Genomic DNA, 14550 nt, shown 5'->3' on the forward strand with positions numbered 1-14550 from the left:
CAAATTACAAGTATGCTGATTGGATTGGCTGCATTTGATTATAGGAAATTGGAGGTATACTCCGATCTTTAGAAGATGCTCTTGCAGAAGCTCAGCGAGTTAATACTAAATCTCAAAGTGCCTTTGATCTCAAGAAGAAAAATCTGGCAAGTGAAGAGAACAAACGCAAAGAGCTGGAAAAAAATATGGTTGAGGTAAGTAAATAAGCTTGATTTAATTTCTCTCGGTTACACTTATCCATTTTATTAATATTTATTGAGTGTATGCTACGGACAGTATAGTTGTTTGGGCTGAGGATATAGCAGTGGACAAAATGACAAATATGGACAAAATGCCTTTTGGGTATTCATTCCAATGAGGAGAATGATGATAAAATAAATGAAATCTACAGTGTGTTATATAGTGATAACAGATTTGGAGAAAAAGCAGGGTAGAGTTTTAGGAATATAAGGGAGGTGGGTAAGGTGTGGGTTTTTTAATTGGGTAACCACTGACGGTCTCATTGAGAAGGTGCTATTTCATTAATAAGACCTGAAGGAAGTCAGAGAACCATGTACATAAATTGGTTGTGGGAGAAGATGTACGAGGCAGAAGAGCAATTGCCCCAGGTGCCAAAGATATTGGAAATATAAGGAGATTGATCAGTGTGGCTCTTCAGCACTAAGTAGTAGGAATGCAGAAAGGTAAAAGGTGTAGGATCACATGTGATTTTATAAGACACGTGAAGGACTTTGACCTTTATTCTGAGTGACATGGGAAGCCACTGGAGTTGGCTGAGCAGAGGAACAACATTTTTTATATTTTAATAGTACTTTTCTTGATGTTTAGAGAATAACCTAAAGGGAAGAAGCAGGGAGGAAATCCAGGTAGTAGGTACCAGTCTAGAGGATAGTCCTTGGATAAATGCAGTATAAGTGGGTGTATTGAGAGAAGTTTTGGGATTTTATGAGTATTGTAAAGGTAGGTCCAACGAGTTAGACCTGGCAGATTGGTTGTTGAGTTGGTTGTTAAAAGGACTGAAGGATACTACAGATTTCTGTCCTTGACAATTGGAAATATCGTTAGCTTAGTAGAGAATAGGAGGAAGTACAGTGTGAACATAATAGGCTTGAGGTGCCTGTTAGACGTCTAAGTAGATCTGTTGATTAGGTAGTTGAATATAGGAATATTGAAGCCAGTCTAGAAATAGAAATCAGAATAACAGATGTTGGCATGCCCCTGGGCTAGTGCAGACTTCTTTTATATACACTCCTTTCTTAGCTAATCCCATCCAGGCCTGTAGCCCTATAATATTTATATGTTGATACTTTCAGATCTATAATTAGCCTTGACTCCTTCCCTGAATTCTAGATTTTTTTGTCCAGCTATTTAATTGACATTGTTACATAGATGACTAACAAAATGTCTAAAACTTATTTGTCCAGTTATTTAATTGATATTTTTACACAGATGACTAACAAAAAGTCTAAAACTTTACATATCCAAAATAAAACTCTACCTACCCAAACCTCCTTGAGTTATTGAATTTTTCCCTATGTCAGAAAATGGCGCCACTATTAACTTAATTGTTCAGTCCAGAAATCATAGAGTCTTCTTGCATTCCCCCCTTTTTCTCAAACTCTGTATCTAATCCATCAGCAAATTCTCTTGACTTTAAAAGTACTTCCTGAATATAGCCACTTTTCATGTCTATTGCTGCTTTACTGCAGGCCATCATGTCTTAGGAGGGATGCTGTAATGATGTCCCTGTTAGTTGCCTTGCTTTTTACTCTTGCCATTCTACAATCTGTTCTTTACAAAAGCTAAAATATAAACTGGATCACATCACTCTTGTTCTTAAAATTCACTAATGGTTTCAAAGTCACATGTATAATTAAATTTAGTCTTCACCATGGCCTATGAGACCCTAGCTCCTTTCCACTTGCTCACGGTGGTCCAACACCAAATAGTTCCTCAAACACCCAAGCATATTTCGCAGAGCTTGCCTAGTGTGGGTCCCCGTAGTATTAGCGTGATCGATCACTCCTTTTATTTCATTTAGGTTTCTGCTCAAAATGTCATCACAAAAAGGCCTTCCTTCATTGTTCTTAAAATAGTTCTCATCAGTTTCTATCCCTTTACATTGCTTTATTTTTTTACTATGCTACTCTAGAATATAGGGTCCCTGAGGAATCTGTGTCTTTAATGTCTAGAACAATGACTGATACATGGTAAACCTCTAATAAATATTTAATGAATCATGAATTAAAACTTGTGAGCCAAAATTTCTGGTCACTCTCATGTAAATAATATAGCTGGATTTTTTTTTCCAGTGTTGTTATCTTAGTGTTCATGGTGTTCGTGTATATAACTTAAGAGGGGCTAATTATTAATAATGCTGTTTCCACTAGTATTTAATATTTAAATTTTATGGTCTTTAATAGTTTATAAATATGTTTTCATGTACATGCTCTTCATCCTACAATCTCTGTTTTGAAGCTTGGAGTAGGATAGTTATTAGTTCAATTTTAGAGCTTTAGAAAGTGATTTTTAGTTGCTTCAAATCGTTTGTTTATGCTGTTTTAGCTAATTTCTAGATTAGACCGTAACACACAGAATGAAAGTATTTCCAGTAGTATTTGGAATACTAAGGACACATTTATCCTAAAAACAGGGTGAATTTTAAAATGAGGATTAAGTATTTAATGTTGGGATGGTTAAATTATTTTCCTTTTAACCATGCCCACTTCAAATTGCTATGAAATTTGATGGCATAAGGGTATGGGTAGATAAGAAAAAATGGATGTATTTCCTAAAATATAATACTCTTCAATATTAAAATCTTCCTGAAGGATTCTAAAACTTTAGCAGCAAAGGAAAAAGAGGTTAAGAAGATAACAGATGGGCTGAATGCCCTTCAGGAAGCAAGTAATAAAGATGCTGAAGCTTTGGCTGTGGCACAGCAGCACTTCAACGCTGTTTCCGCTGGACTGTCTAGTAATGAAGATGGAGCAGAAGCAACTCTTGCTGGTCAAATGATGGCCTGTAAAAACGACATAAGTAAAGCTCAGACAGAAGCCAAACAGGTAAATACAGACATTCAGCGCTGTGTGATTGCATTTTTTTAGAAGCTCCACATTATGGTGATCTGATTATTTTCAACGTTTTATAACCGCTGCCAATGTCAAGGAATTTGTTACTCTGCTACTCAGCGCTCAATACAGTGAAATTCAAATATGCTAACTGCTAAATATTGATGATAGTTTAAGATGCTATAAAATATTAAATACCCTTATAGGTTAGTTGAAATTATAAATGCAATAAATGCTTTATTCTATTCTGTAGTATTGTATGGAATATTTGAGGTTAATTTTTTTTTTGTGTGCTCTTTTTACTTTTTTATTGACAACATAAAGTCAAAGTCTTAAGCTTTAACAGGAAAACAAACATCCTTTCCATTTCTGTGGTCACCACACTTAGTTCTTACCTTTCATCCTTGGAACTATCTCTCCCTCCCACTTACCCCCTTCTCGTCTTTGGTTTCCCTATACGGATTTCATAACCTTTGAAGCTTGTCAGTAAAGACTTTCAAATTTGTTTAGATAGTTGTGCATCTTTTAAAGTCCTATGAATGCAACAGTTTTGATTGCAGAAAAATATATATATACACAGTCTTTATTTTTTTAACAGAGGGCTCATCTTTACAAATATACATGTTCCTGTGTGTGTTTGTATTAATCATATTCAGCATTTTCTGTTAAATGTTTGCAACTTTTCCACTCAACGCTGAAGGTCACAAAAAATTGTAAGAAATCAATAACAGAAAAACTTTTAAATCCTCTCAGTTTTTCTGTTAACTTATTATATGTTGGGAAAAAGCCACCATTACTCAGTTTTAGGAGGAGGAGATAACCAGCCAGATCTCAAAGTACTAGTTCATGCTTTTAAGGAACGGTACTCATTTATATAAACTAGCATTCGCATATCAGACTCCAAGCATTGAAATTTCTCTTGTCAGCTTAAGTTCACTTTCCTGTATAATTTTCTTACTGCTCAATACAGTCTCTCCACTGTTAATTGAACAACACTCACAAATAGTATACAAGTACAAATATGCATATCTAAGTGGAAAGGAAGGGAACTAGTTAGTGTTCTGATCAGTAGCTTTCTGATGTGTTTTTAATTTAATCAGCTAATGACAATTACTCTTTCATATAATTTTTGGACTCATTAATGTCATCCTTTGTAAGTGTTAAAAATATGGAGTAAATAACTTAATGATTTATGTTAAGCATATGTTTTATACTCTGAGTAGTTTTATGAGCAGAAAGTATTGGGAAATGATTGATTTCTTTAAGATATTAATGCAAGTGGCCAAACAGTTACATTTTCCAAGCTGACGTTTCTTAAACTAATCTGCCTCTGTGACCATTTAATCACTAGCACTATCTGCCTCACATAGTCTATTAAATTTTCAATAACAGGCTCAGATGAAGTTGAAACATGCCCAACAAGAATTAAAGACTAAACAAGCTGAAGTTAAGAAGATGGATAGTGGCTATAGGAAGGATCAAGAAGCTTTAGAAGCTGTGAAGAAACTTAAAGAAAAACTTGAAGCTGAAATGAAAAAGCTAAATTATGAAGGTTTGCATTGAAACACATGATACTAAATCATTAGGAGGTAGTGATTGTTGATAAAAACTAAATAAAGGAAATAGCAAGTAGGAGTTTGTTTTTTTTACGGTATTAATGGGTGTTAGTATAAGACATACTCGTAAATACAACTGATCCCTGAACAACACGTTTGAACTTGCATGAGCCCACTTACTTGAGGCTTTTTTTTTTTTTTGATAAATACAGTTGAGTACTGTAAGTGTATTTTCCTTATGATTTTCTTAACCTTTTCTTTCTCTAGCTTACTTAATTGTAAGAATACAATATACAATACATATACGATGTGTGTGTAATGTTTATGCTACCAGTAAGGCTTCTTGTCAGCATTTGGCTATTAGTAGTTAAGTTGGGGGATCAGAAGTTAAACACAGATTTAGGGGCATCTGGTTGACTCAACTGGTAGAGCATGCAACTCTTGGTTTCAGAGTTGTGAGTACAAGCTCCACAGTGAGTGTAGAGCCTACTTAAAAAAAAAAGTGAAACATGAATTTGGAACTGTGTAGGGAGGAGGTGTCTGTCAGTGCCCCTGATCTCCTGCAGAATAACCCGGTTGTTCAAGGGTCAACTAAGTATAAAACAGGTCTTTGATTTTTTTTTTTTTTTTTTTTTTTTGCAGTGCTATATTAATGTCAGGTATAAAACCTAGTGATTCAACAGTTCTGTTCATTACTCAGTGCTCATCATAAGTGTACTCTTAATCCCTATCACTTATTTCATTTCACCCATCCTCCCACCCACCTCCTCATCAGTTTGTTAACTATAGTTAAGAGTCTGTTTTTTGGTTTGTCTCTTTTTTTATTGTTTCTTGAATTCTACATGTGAGTAAAATCATATCGTAATTGTCTTTTTCTGACTGATTTATTTAACTTAGGATTGTAGTCTCTAGATCCATCCACATTGCAAACGATACGATTTCATTCTTTGTGGCTGAGTAATATTCCATTGTATATGTATAGCACATCTTTATCCATTCATCTATTGATAGACATGTGGGCTGCTTCCATAATTTGGCTATTGCAAATAATGCTGCAATAAACACAGGATGTTTATATTTTTTCAAATTGATGTTTTAGTTTTCTTTGGGTAAAAACCCAGTAGTGGAATTACTGGATTATATGGTAATTCTATTTGTAATTTTTTGAGGAACCTCCATACTCCTTTCCACAGTGACAGCACCACTCTGTATGCCCATAAACAGTGCATGAAGGTTCCTCTTTCTACATATCCTTGTCAGCACTTGTTTCTTCTGGTTTTGATTTTAGCTATTTTCACAGGTATGAGGTGATAACTCATTGTGGTTTTGATTTGCATTTCCCTGGTGATTAGTGATGTTGAGCATCTTTTCATGTGTTTATTGAACATCTGTATGTCCTCATTAGAGATATCTCTTTTCATGTCTTCTGCCCATTTTTAATTGGATTATTTGTTTTTTTGGTGTTGAGTTGTATAAGTTCTTTGTATATTTTGGATACTAACCCTGTACTGGATATGTCATTTGCAGATATCTTCTCCCATTCCATAGGTTGTCTTTCAGTTTTATTTGTTTCCTGTGCTGTGCAGAAGCTTTTTATTTTGATGTACTCCCAAGTTTATTTTTACTTGTTTCCCATGCCTCGGGAGACTAGAAAAATGTTGCCATTGCCTGTGTTGGAGAAATTACTGCCTGTGCTCTCTTCCAGAACTTCTATGGTTTCAGGTCTCACATTTAGGTCCTTAATCTATTTTGAGTTTATTTTTGTATAGGGTCTAAGAAAGTGTCCAGTTTCGTTCTTTTCATATAGCTGTCCGGTTTTCCCTACACCATTTTTTGAAGAGACTGTCTTTTATATTGCATATGCTTTCCTCCTTTGTTGAAGATTAGTTGACCATATAACCATGGGTCTCTGGGCTCTGTCTTCTGTCTGTGTGTCTATTTTTGTGCCTGTACATACTGTTTGGATTACTGTGCCTTTGAAGTGTGTCTTGAAATTTGGGATTATGATATGCCCTGTTTTGTTCTTTTTCAAGATTGCTTTCACTATTCAGGGTCTTTTGTGGTTCCATGCAAATTTTAGGATTGTTTGTTGTAGTTCTGTTGGTATTCTAATAGATATTGCATTAAAACTGTAGATTGGTTTTGGGTAGTATGGAGATTTTAATGTTATTTTTATTCTTGTCTATGAGCATGGAATATCTTTCCATTCATCTTCAGTTTTCTTTAATCAGTGTTTTATAGTTTTAAGAGTACACGTGTTTCACCACCTTGGTTAAATTTATGCCTAGGTATTTTATTACTTTCGGTGCACCTGTAAATGGGATTGTTTTCTTAATTTCTCTGTTACTTTGTTACTAGTATATGGAAATGCAACGGATTTCTGCGTATTGATTTTTGTATTCTGCAACCTTAGTGAATTCTTTGATCAGTTCTAGAAGATTTTTGAGGGAGTGTTTAATGTTTTCTATATATGGTATCATGTCATCTGCAAATAGTGAAACTTTTACTTCTTTCTTACCAATTTGGATGCCTTTGTTTCTTTTGTTGCCTGATTGCTGTGACTAGGACTTCCAGTACTATGTTGCATAAAAGTGATGAGAGTGGGCATCCTTGTCTAGTTCCTGATCTTAGAGGAGAAGCTGTTTTTCCCCATTTAATATGATAGCTATGGGTTGTTCATATAAGGTCTTTTTATGTTGAGGTATATACCCTATAAACCTACTTTGATGACGGCTTTTATCATGAATGGATGTTGTACTTTGTGAAATGCTTTTTCTGCATCTACTGAAATGATTATATGGTTTTTATCCTTTATCGTGTTGATGTAATGTGCTAAGTTCACTGATTTGTGAATATTTAATGTTCTTTGCAACTCAGGAATAAATCCCACTTGATGTGAGTGATTTTTTTTAACATACTGTTGGGTTCAGTTTGCTAAAATTTTGTTGAGAATATTTGCATCTGTATTCATTAGAGATACTGGCCTGTAGTGTTTTTGTTTTGGTTTTGTTTTTTATTAGTGTCTTTATCTCGTTTTGTAACAAAGCAATGCCAGCCTCTTAGGAGGAGATTTGCAAGTTTTTCTTTTCTATTTTTGGAATAGTTTGAGAAGAATAGGTATTAACTTTTCTTTAAGAGAAGGTAGAATTTGCCTGTGAAGCCATCTGGTCCTGGACTTTTGTTTGTTGGGAGTTTTTTTGATTACTGATTCAATTTCATTGATGGTAGTCAGCCTGTTCAAATTTTCTTTAAAAAAAAAAAAATTTTTTTTTAATGTTTTTATTTATTTTTGAGGCAGAGACAGAGCATGAGCAGGGGAGGGGCAGAGAGAGAGAGAGAGACACAGAATCTGAAGCAGGCTCCAGGCTCTGAGCTGTCAGCATAGACCCTGACGTGGGGCTCACAGGCTGTGAGATCATGACCTGAGCTGAAGTCGGACGCTTAACTGACTGAGCCACCCAGGTGCCCCATCTTTTTTTTTTTTTAATTTTTTAAAATTTTTGAGAGAGAGAGAGAGAGAGAGAGCGAGCGAGCATGAGTGGGGGAGGGGCAGAGAGAGGCAGACACAGAATCCAAAGCAGGCTCCAGGCACTGAGCTATCAGCACAGAGCCCGATACAGGCTCAAACTCATGAATCGTTTTTCTTGCTGAATCTTTCTAAAGGTTTGTCAATTTTGTTGATCTTTTCAGAAAACTAATTCCTGGTTCCTTTTGTCTGTTCTACTGTTCTTTTAGTTTCTATTTCATTTGTTTCTGCTGTAATCTTTATTATTTCCTTTCTTCTGCTGGTATTGGGTTTTGTTGTTCAAAGCTCCTTTAGGTATAAGGTTAGATCCTTTGAAATGTTTTTTGCTTCTTGAGGTAGGCCTGTATTGCTGTAAACTTCCCTCTTAGAAATGCTTTTGCTGCATTCCAAAGATTTTGGACCATTATGTTTCCATTTATGCATTTTCTTGGTTGACCCATTCATTATTTAGTGGCATGTTTTTATCCTTCATATATTTGTCCAGACTTATTCTTTTTTTTTTTTTTTTCAGACTTATTCTTGTGGTTGATTTCTAGTTTCTTAAGTGCTGTGGTTGGAAAAGTTGCATGGTAGGACTTTCATCTGTTTGAATTGAGACTTCTTTTGTGGCCTAATTTGTGATCTCTTCTGAATATATTCCATGTGCACTCATTTGAAAAGAATGTATAAACTGCTATTTTAGGATAGAATGTTCTGAATAATATCTATTGGATCTATCTACTCCAGTGTGTCATTCAGAGCCACTGTTTCCTTGTTGACTTTTTGTTTGGATTATCTATCCATTGATGTAAGTGGGGTGTTGACATCCCCTACCATTACTGTATTACAATCAGTTAGTTTCCTTTATGTTTGCTATTAGCTGCTTTATGTATTTGGATGCTTCCATGTTGGATGCGTAAATATTTATAACTGATATATCTTCTTGTTTGATCGCTTATATAGCACCCTTCTTTGTTTCTGTTCACTTTTTGGATGATAAATGCTTTTCTATCCCTTCACTCTCAATCTGCATGTGTCTTTAGGTCTGAAATTAGTCTCTGTAGGCAGCACTCTTGTTTTTTTATCCATTTTATTACCCTGTATATTTTGACTAGAGAATTCAGTCCATTTACTTTCAAAGTAATTATTGATAGGTCTATACTTATTGCCAATTTGTTACTTGTTTTTATAGTTCTCTGTTCCTTTCTTCTCTTGCTCTTCTCTCATGGCTTGCTGGCTTTTTTTTTTTTTTTTTGGAATATACTTGGATTCCATGTCTTTATTCTTTGCATATCTATTACTGGCTTTTGATTCGTGGTTACCATTGGGTTTGTATATAACATCTTAGTCACATAGCAGTCTATGTTAAGTTGATAGTCGCTTAGTTTGAACCTGTTGTTTACTCCTCTTACCCCAACCCCCACATTATAGGTATACTTCATTTTACTGCTTCTGTACTTCTTATTTTTCTTATTTCTTCTTATGGTCTTTTCCACTCAGAGTCTCCTTTAACATTTCTCGTAGGACTGGTTTAGTGGTCATGAATTCTTTAAACTGTTGTTCATCTAGAAAACTCTTTGTCTCTTTCTTCTGAATGATAGCCTAGAGTAATCTTGGCTACAGGTTTTTTTTTTCTTTCAGCATTTGAATGTATCCTGCTACTCCCTTCTGGCTTGCAAAGTTTCCACTGAAAAATCAGCTGATAGCCTTATGAGGTTTTCTTTGTTTGTAACTATCTTCTCTTAATTTCTTTTAAAATGTTCCATATATCACTGTTTTTGCCATTTTAATTACCATGTGTCTCACTATGGGCTTCCTTGGGTTGATTTTGTTTGAGGGTCTCTGTGCCTGTTGGATCTGGATTTCTTTCTTCTTACCTAGATTTGGGAAGTTTTCAGCTATTATTTCTGCAAATTTTCAGCCCCTCTTTTTCTTCCAGGATCTTTATAAAGGGAAAGTTATTACACTTGTTGGTATTGCAGAGCTCCCCAAATCTGTTTTCATTTTTTATTATGTTTTTCTACCACCTGTTCAGCCTGATTGTTTTCTGTTACCCTGTCCTCTAGGTTGCTGATTCATTTATTTGTCAGATTCCTCTTGTGTGCTATTTGTGCTATCTAGTGTATTTTTAATTTCACTTATTGAGGTCTTCATCTCTGATTGGTTCTTTTCTATGTTTTCTCTCTTTGTTCACTCTTAAGTCCAGTGAGTATCTTTATGACCATTTCTTTAAATTCTCTATCAGACATATTACTCATCTCCATTTCATTCAGCTCTTTTGCTGTGGTTTTACCTTCTCTTTCCTTTGGGATATATTCTCTTGTCCATTTTGTCTAACTCTGTGTGTCTATTTCTACATGTTAGGAATACTAGTTATGTCTCCTGCTCTTGAAAGTAATGACCTTATGAAGAAGAGTTCCTGTAGTGCCCTGCAGTGCAATGTCTGTTGTGCACTAGAACCTGATGCTTTAGCTGTATCTCCTATGTGTAATGCATGTACCTTAGTATTGTGACTAAGCTGTTTTTGCTTTCAGTCCAGTCATCTGGAATGTTTCTGTTTGCCTGTCTTGGACAGGATTTGGTCCCTGTGTTGTTAAGAGGGCCAGTCTGGAGCCATTGTGGGCTTGAGTTGAGTCAGATCAAGTGTTTGCCAGAGATGCGGTAGCACGGAAGTGTTTCTTGCTTTCCCTATGTTGTACCCTGAGAAACTTTCTTTGGTGGGTGAGGCCTACAGTCAAACTAGATATCTGATTGTAGCCCACTGCTAGGGCTGCAGTAGGACTGATATGTGTAATTATCCTCTCTTCTCCACAGTGTAGCTGTTATTTTGGAGTGGTACAGGTCCCCTGTCAGGGCTACTTGTACCCTGCCTGGCTTATAGCACTGGTTTGGATAAATTCCAACCCAGGGCATATTGGAAGCGGTAGGTCCACAGCCGAAAGTGTGGTGGGGCAGCAGAATTATCAAGGTTTGCACAGGTCTGTTGTGGGAGGGGACCTGGAACAGAGGTCTGACTAGAGGGGACAGTTTTATAACATGGGGTTGAGGCACACTGTTAGCAAAGCTAGATAGAGAGCTGTGCTGTTTCCTGCAAGTGTCTGTGTGTCTAGGCCGAGGGACTAAAGAAGGAAATGGTGCCTGCCAGTTCTTTTGTTCCTGGAGAAGTCTCTCAAGGATTCCTGCCCCTCCAGCACATTCTTTGAGATTAATAAACAAATCTCCCACCAGTATATTCCAGGCGTTTTTTCGAACTGCTACTATTAAATGCTATACATCTGCGGGGCTGTTTGTTGTGCTGTCTTTTAAAGGGTGAGGAGTTAGTTTCCTCTCAATTTCTTGGCTCTCTTAGAGCTGACCCTACTGATTTTTAAAGTGCCAGGAGTTAAGCCCTGCTAATAAGAACTTGTGAAGTTATGCCCCTCTGGTTTTCAGAGGCAAATGTTATGGGGATTTGTCTTCCCCTTATGGGTTCCTTGTGCTTGGGGTGCCTGGTGTGACTGAAGGTCCATTTCTTCTGTTTGTGCCCTTGGTGTCCTTTCCTCCCATTGGCATTTCTGCAGTTCTGTTTGTCTCCTGACTCTATCTCTGTCCTTCCTACCCTCTTCCTTGTGGCCTCTTCTCTACATTTAGCTGTGGAGAGTCTGTTCTGCCAGTGTTTTGGCCATTTTGGGTTGTTTACACTTATGTAGGTGTTATCTGGTAGCATCTGTGGGACTTGGTGAAGTTGAGATTCTCCTATTCCATCATCTTTCTAGCTCTTTGAAGTTGTGAAAACTTACTACTGACAGTTTCCTGCTTCAGTTACTGAAGTGCCACTAGAGAATTCCCAAAATGTTATTTATTTCCACATTAGTGGTTATTCAATTCATATATTGTTTCTTAGAGTGAAAATTACTGTTATTTGTTGGTAGTATTGTCTACTTGACTCTTCATGTTAAGCATGCTTTTTATTTGATGCCAGAAATTTGTATTTTGCTTCTAGGAATGCTTTGGAAACAGAGGTTTCCAAAACTGATAGTTTCTTTAAAACAATATTTGTATTTTTAAAATTTTGTTTCAATTTACTTGTAATTTACTATTCAGAAAACAAAGAGGAAGGACTTCTGGAAAAGCGCAGGCAGTTATCTCGTGATATCAGTAGATTGAAAGAAACATATGAAGCTCTTTTAGCCAGATTTCCCAATATTCAATTTGCCTACAGGTAAGAGATTTAAACCTAAAATTTTAATGTAGCAATAGCCAAGATATATTTTTATTTAAGCTTGGAAGACAGTGAAAATTTCATTTACATCAAGTTTTTTGTATGAAAGTATTGTAAGCTGCTTTTCCTTAATTGGGATTTTTTTCCCTAAACATTTATTGAAATGTTAACCAAGATATATTTTCATTTAAGCTGGAAGGCAGTCCGAAAATTTTGTTAACATTACGATTTTTGTATGAAAAATATTATAAGTTGCTTTTCCTTAATTGGTATTTTTTTCTTAGATGTTTATTGAAACGTTTCAGATGTTGGCAGGGGAATTCTTAAGATCAAAATGAGGGAAATTTAGTCCACGGTTTCTGTAAATATCAACATTAGTATTTTACAATTTGTTTTGCTACATGGGTTTTTTTTTTTATGGAATACTCAAAGTAATGTGTTAAAAAGAACATCAACATTATTTTTGCTACGTTGAAAACAATATATACTGAAAGAGTTTTTGATTGACTTAAAGCAATAGCTGACTAGTCATCCGGAACATTTAAAAATTTTTGTTTTTCTTAAAACTGTATATGCTTCTCTTTCGATTGAATGTGTTGTCAGAAAGAGCTCTTGACTAGTAAAATATAACTTAATCTGTTTTATTGTTTCACATTAATTTTTTGTCATCTGTTGTATTTTAGGGATCCAGAGAAGAACTGGAATAGAAATTGTGTGAAAGGACTTGTAGCTTCTCTGATTAGTGTGAAAGATACTTCTGCAACGACAGCTTTAGAATTGGTGGCTGGGGAAAGGCTCTACAATGTTGTAGTAGACACAGAGGTAAATTAATTATAATGAAAGAAAATTTACAATTGCTCTTTAGCTGGAAAAATCATGAGTTTCTACAATGGAGTACTTTCTTTATGTTTTAAGCTGTTCCTAAGGTTTATAAGTACAGTAATTCAGTTAATGACTTTTATTTTATTACTGATTATATCGTATTTGATTAACTGTATTCCCAAAGAAGTCACATGCTTATTCAGGAGCCCAGAATGCTTATTATCAGTCTTAGACTTTTGATTGTTTAGGATGGTAGGCACTAAATATTTAATTGTGGATTCCTAAACCTGTACTCTTTCCATCTGAATATTTTCTGTCATTAATATTTTCTTTATTTCAAATGCACAATGTTTTAGGTGACTGGAAAAAAGCTACTAGAAAAGGGGGAATTGAAGCGTCGATACACTATAATTCCACTGAATAAGATTTCAGCCAGATGTATTGCTCCAGAAACTCTGAGGGTCGCACAGAATCTTGTAAGTCTTATTTATATGTTTTATGTACATCTTACTTGGTTTATTTAGTTAGGGGACATTAATTTGGGGGACATAATCATATATGGAACCATAAAGTTGTATTGTTACCATACTTCAAATAGTTAAGCTACAAAAAAAAGTAAGAGTTGGCTTATGTGAAATTAGATAGAGAATAGAAATGGGGGAAGACAAACTCCCTTTGATATTTCAGAGTTGTAATGTTAAAATGTCTTTAAACCTTAAGTGAGGTCACATGACTATCACATGATAACATTAAATTTCTGATCTCTGAGTTGTTAGATATACAAAGCTTACAAATACCAGAATTCTTCAATTTTTTTTTTTTTTTTCCTGTCAGGCACAAAGTGCCCACAGTGACAATGGTTTTGGAAGGTGTCCATCAGTCTTGCAGAGATACTTCTCTATTAAAGTATCTCTACATTGCCTTCCAACCTCTGGGCATACAAAGGCAGGAACTGGGATACCCAGTCAGGTGCTAAGGTGGACCTAAAGTGGTATTGCTATTAGTTAAAAAACAAAAACAAAAACACACACAACCCCCCCCTCCCCCCAAAGGAGTACAAGACCATACATCTGGTTATGGTTGTGTGACTGTAGGTAATAACATGAAGCAAATCCTAATGTTCAGCAGTGATACCATTTTTTTATTGAGCATCAGTTGAAATGGCAGTTAGGAAACCTAGAAATGCATTTGTATTTAAGATACTAAATGTATACTCAGTGTTCTTGCTGATGTTGAGAAGCCTTCAATGAAAATTATTTCAAAATACAGTTGTATTGATACGTATACTATTAGGAGAAGGAAAATGAGTGCAGACTAATTAAAAGGTGGTGTTCCAGTTAGTACTTCATTTACTTTAAAAAATTACCAATGGGTCTGGAAGGTTTTGGAAGTTAT

At 35.5% G+C, this 14550-nt stretch overlaps 1 protein-coding gene across 2 annotated transcripts in view; it reads left to right on the forward strand.

Annotated features, from left to right (window-relative positions):
* The window catches only part of SMC2 (structural maintenance of chromosomes 2), a 69903-nt gene that overhangs the window by 10972 nt on the left and 44381 nt on the right, over positions 1-14550 (forward strand). For both annotated transcript variants that reach the window (XM_043567019.1, XM_043567020.1), the window contains exons 9-14: positions 45-194; positions 2832-3065; positions 4464-4623; positions 12216-12333; positions 13017-13155; positions 13512-13631. In XM_043567019.1, coding sequence (XP_043422954.1) covers positions 45-194; positions 2832-3065; positions 4464-4623; positions 12216-12333; positions 13017-13155; positions 13512-13631 — 921 coding nt within the window. The remainder of the gene's footprint in view (positions 1-44; positions 195-2831; positions 3066-4463; positions 4624-12215; positions 12334-13016; positions 13156-13511; positions 13632-14550) is intronic.

The sequence above is a fragment of the Prionailurus bengalensis genome, chromosome D4 (genome assembly GCF_016509475.1).
Source record: "Prionailurus bengalensis isolate Pbe53 chromosome D4, Fcat_Pben_1.1_paternal_pri, whole genome shotgun sequence".
Classification (NCBI taxonomy): Eukaryota; Metazoa; Chordata; class Mammalia; order Carnivora; family Felidae; genus Prionailurus; species Prionailurus bengalensis.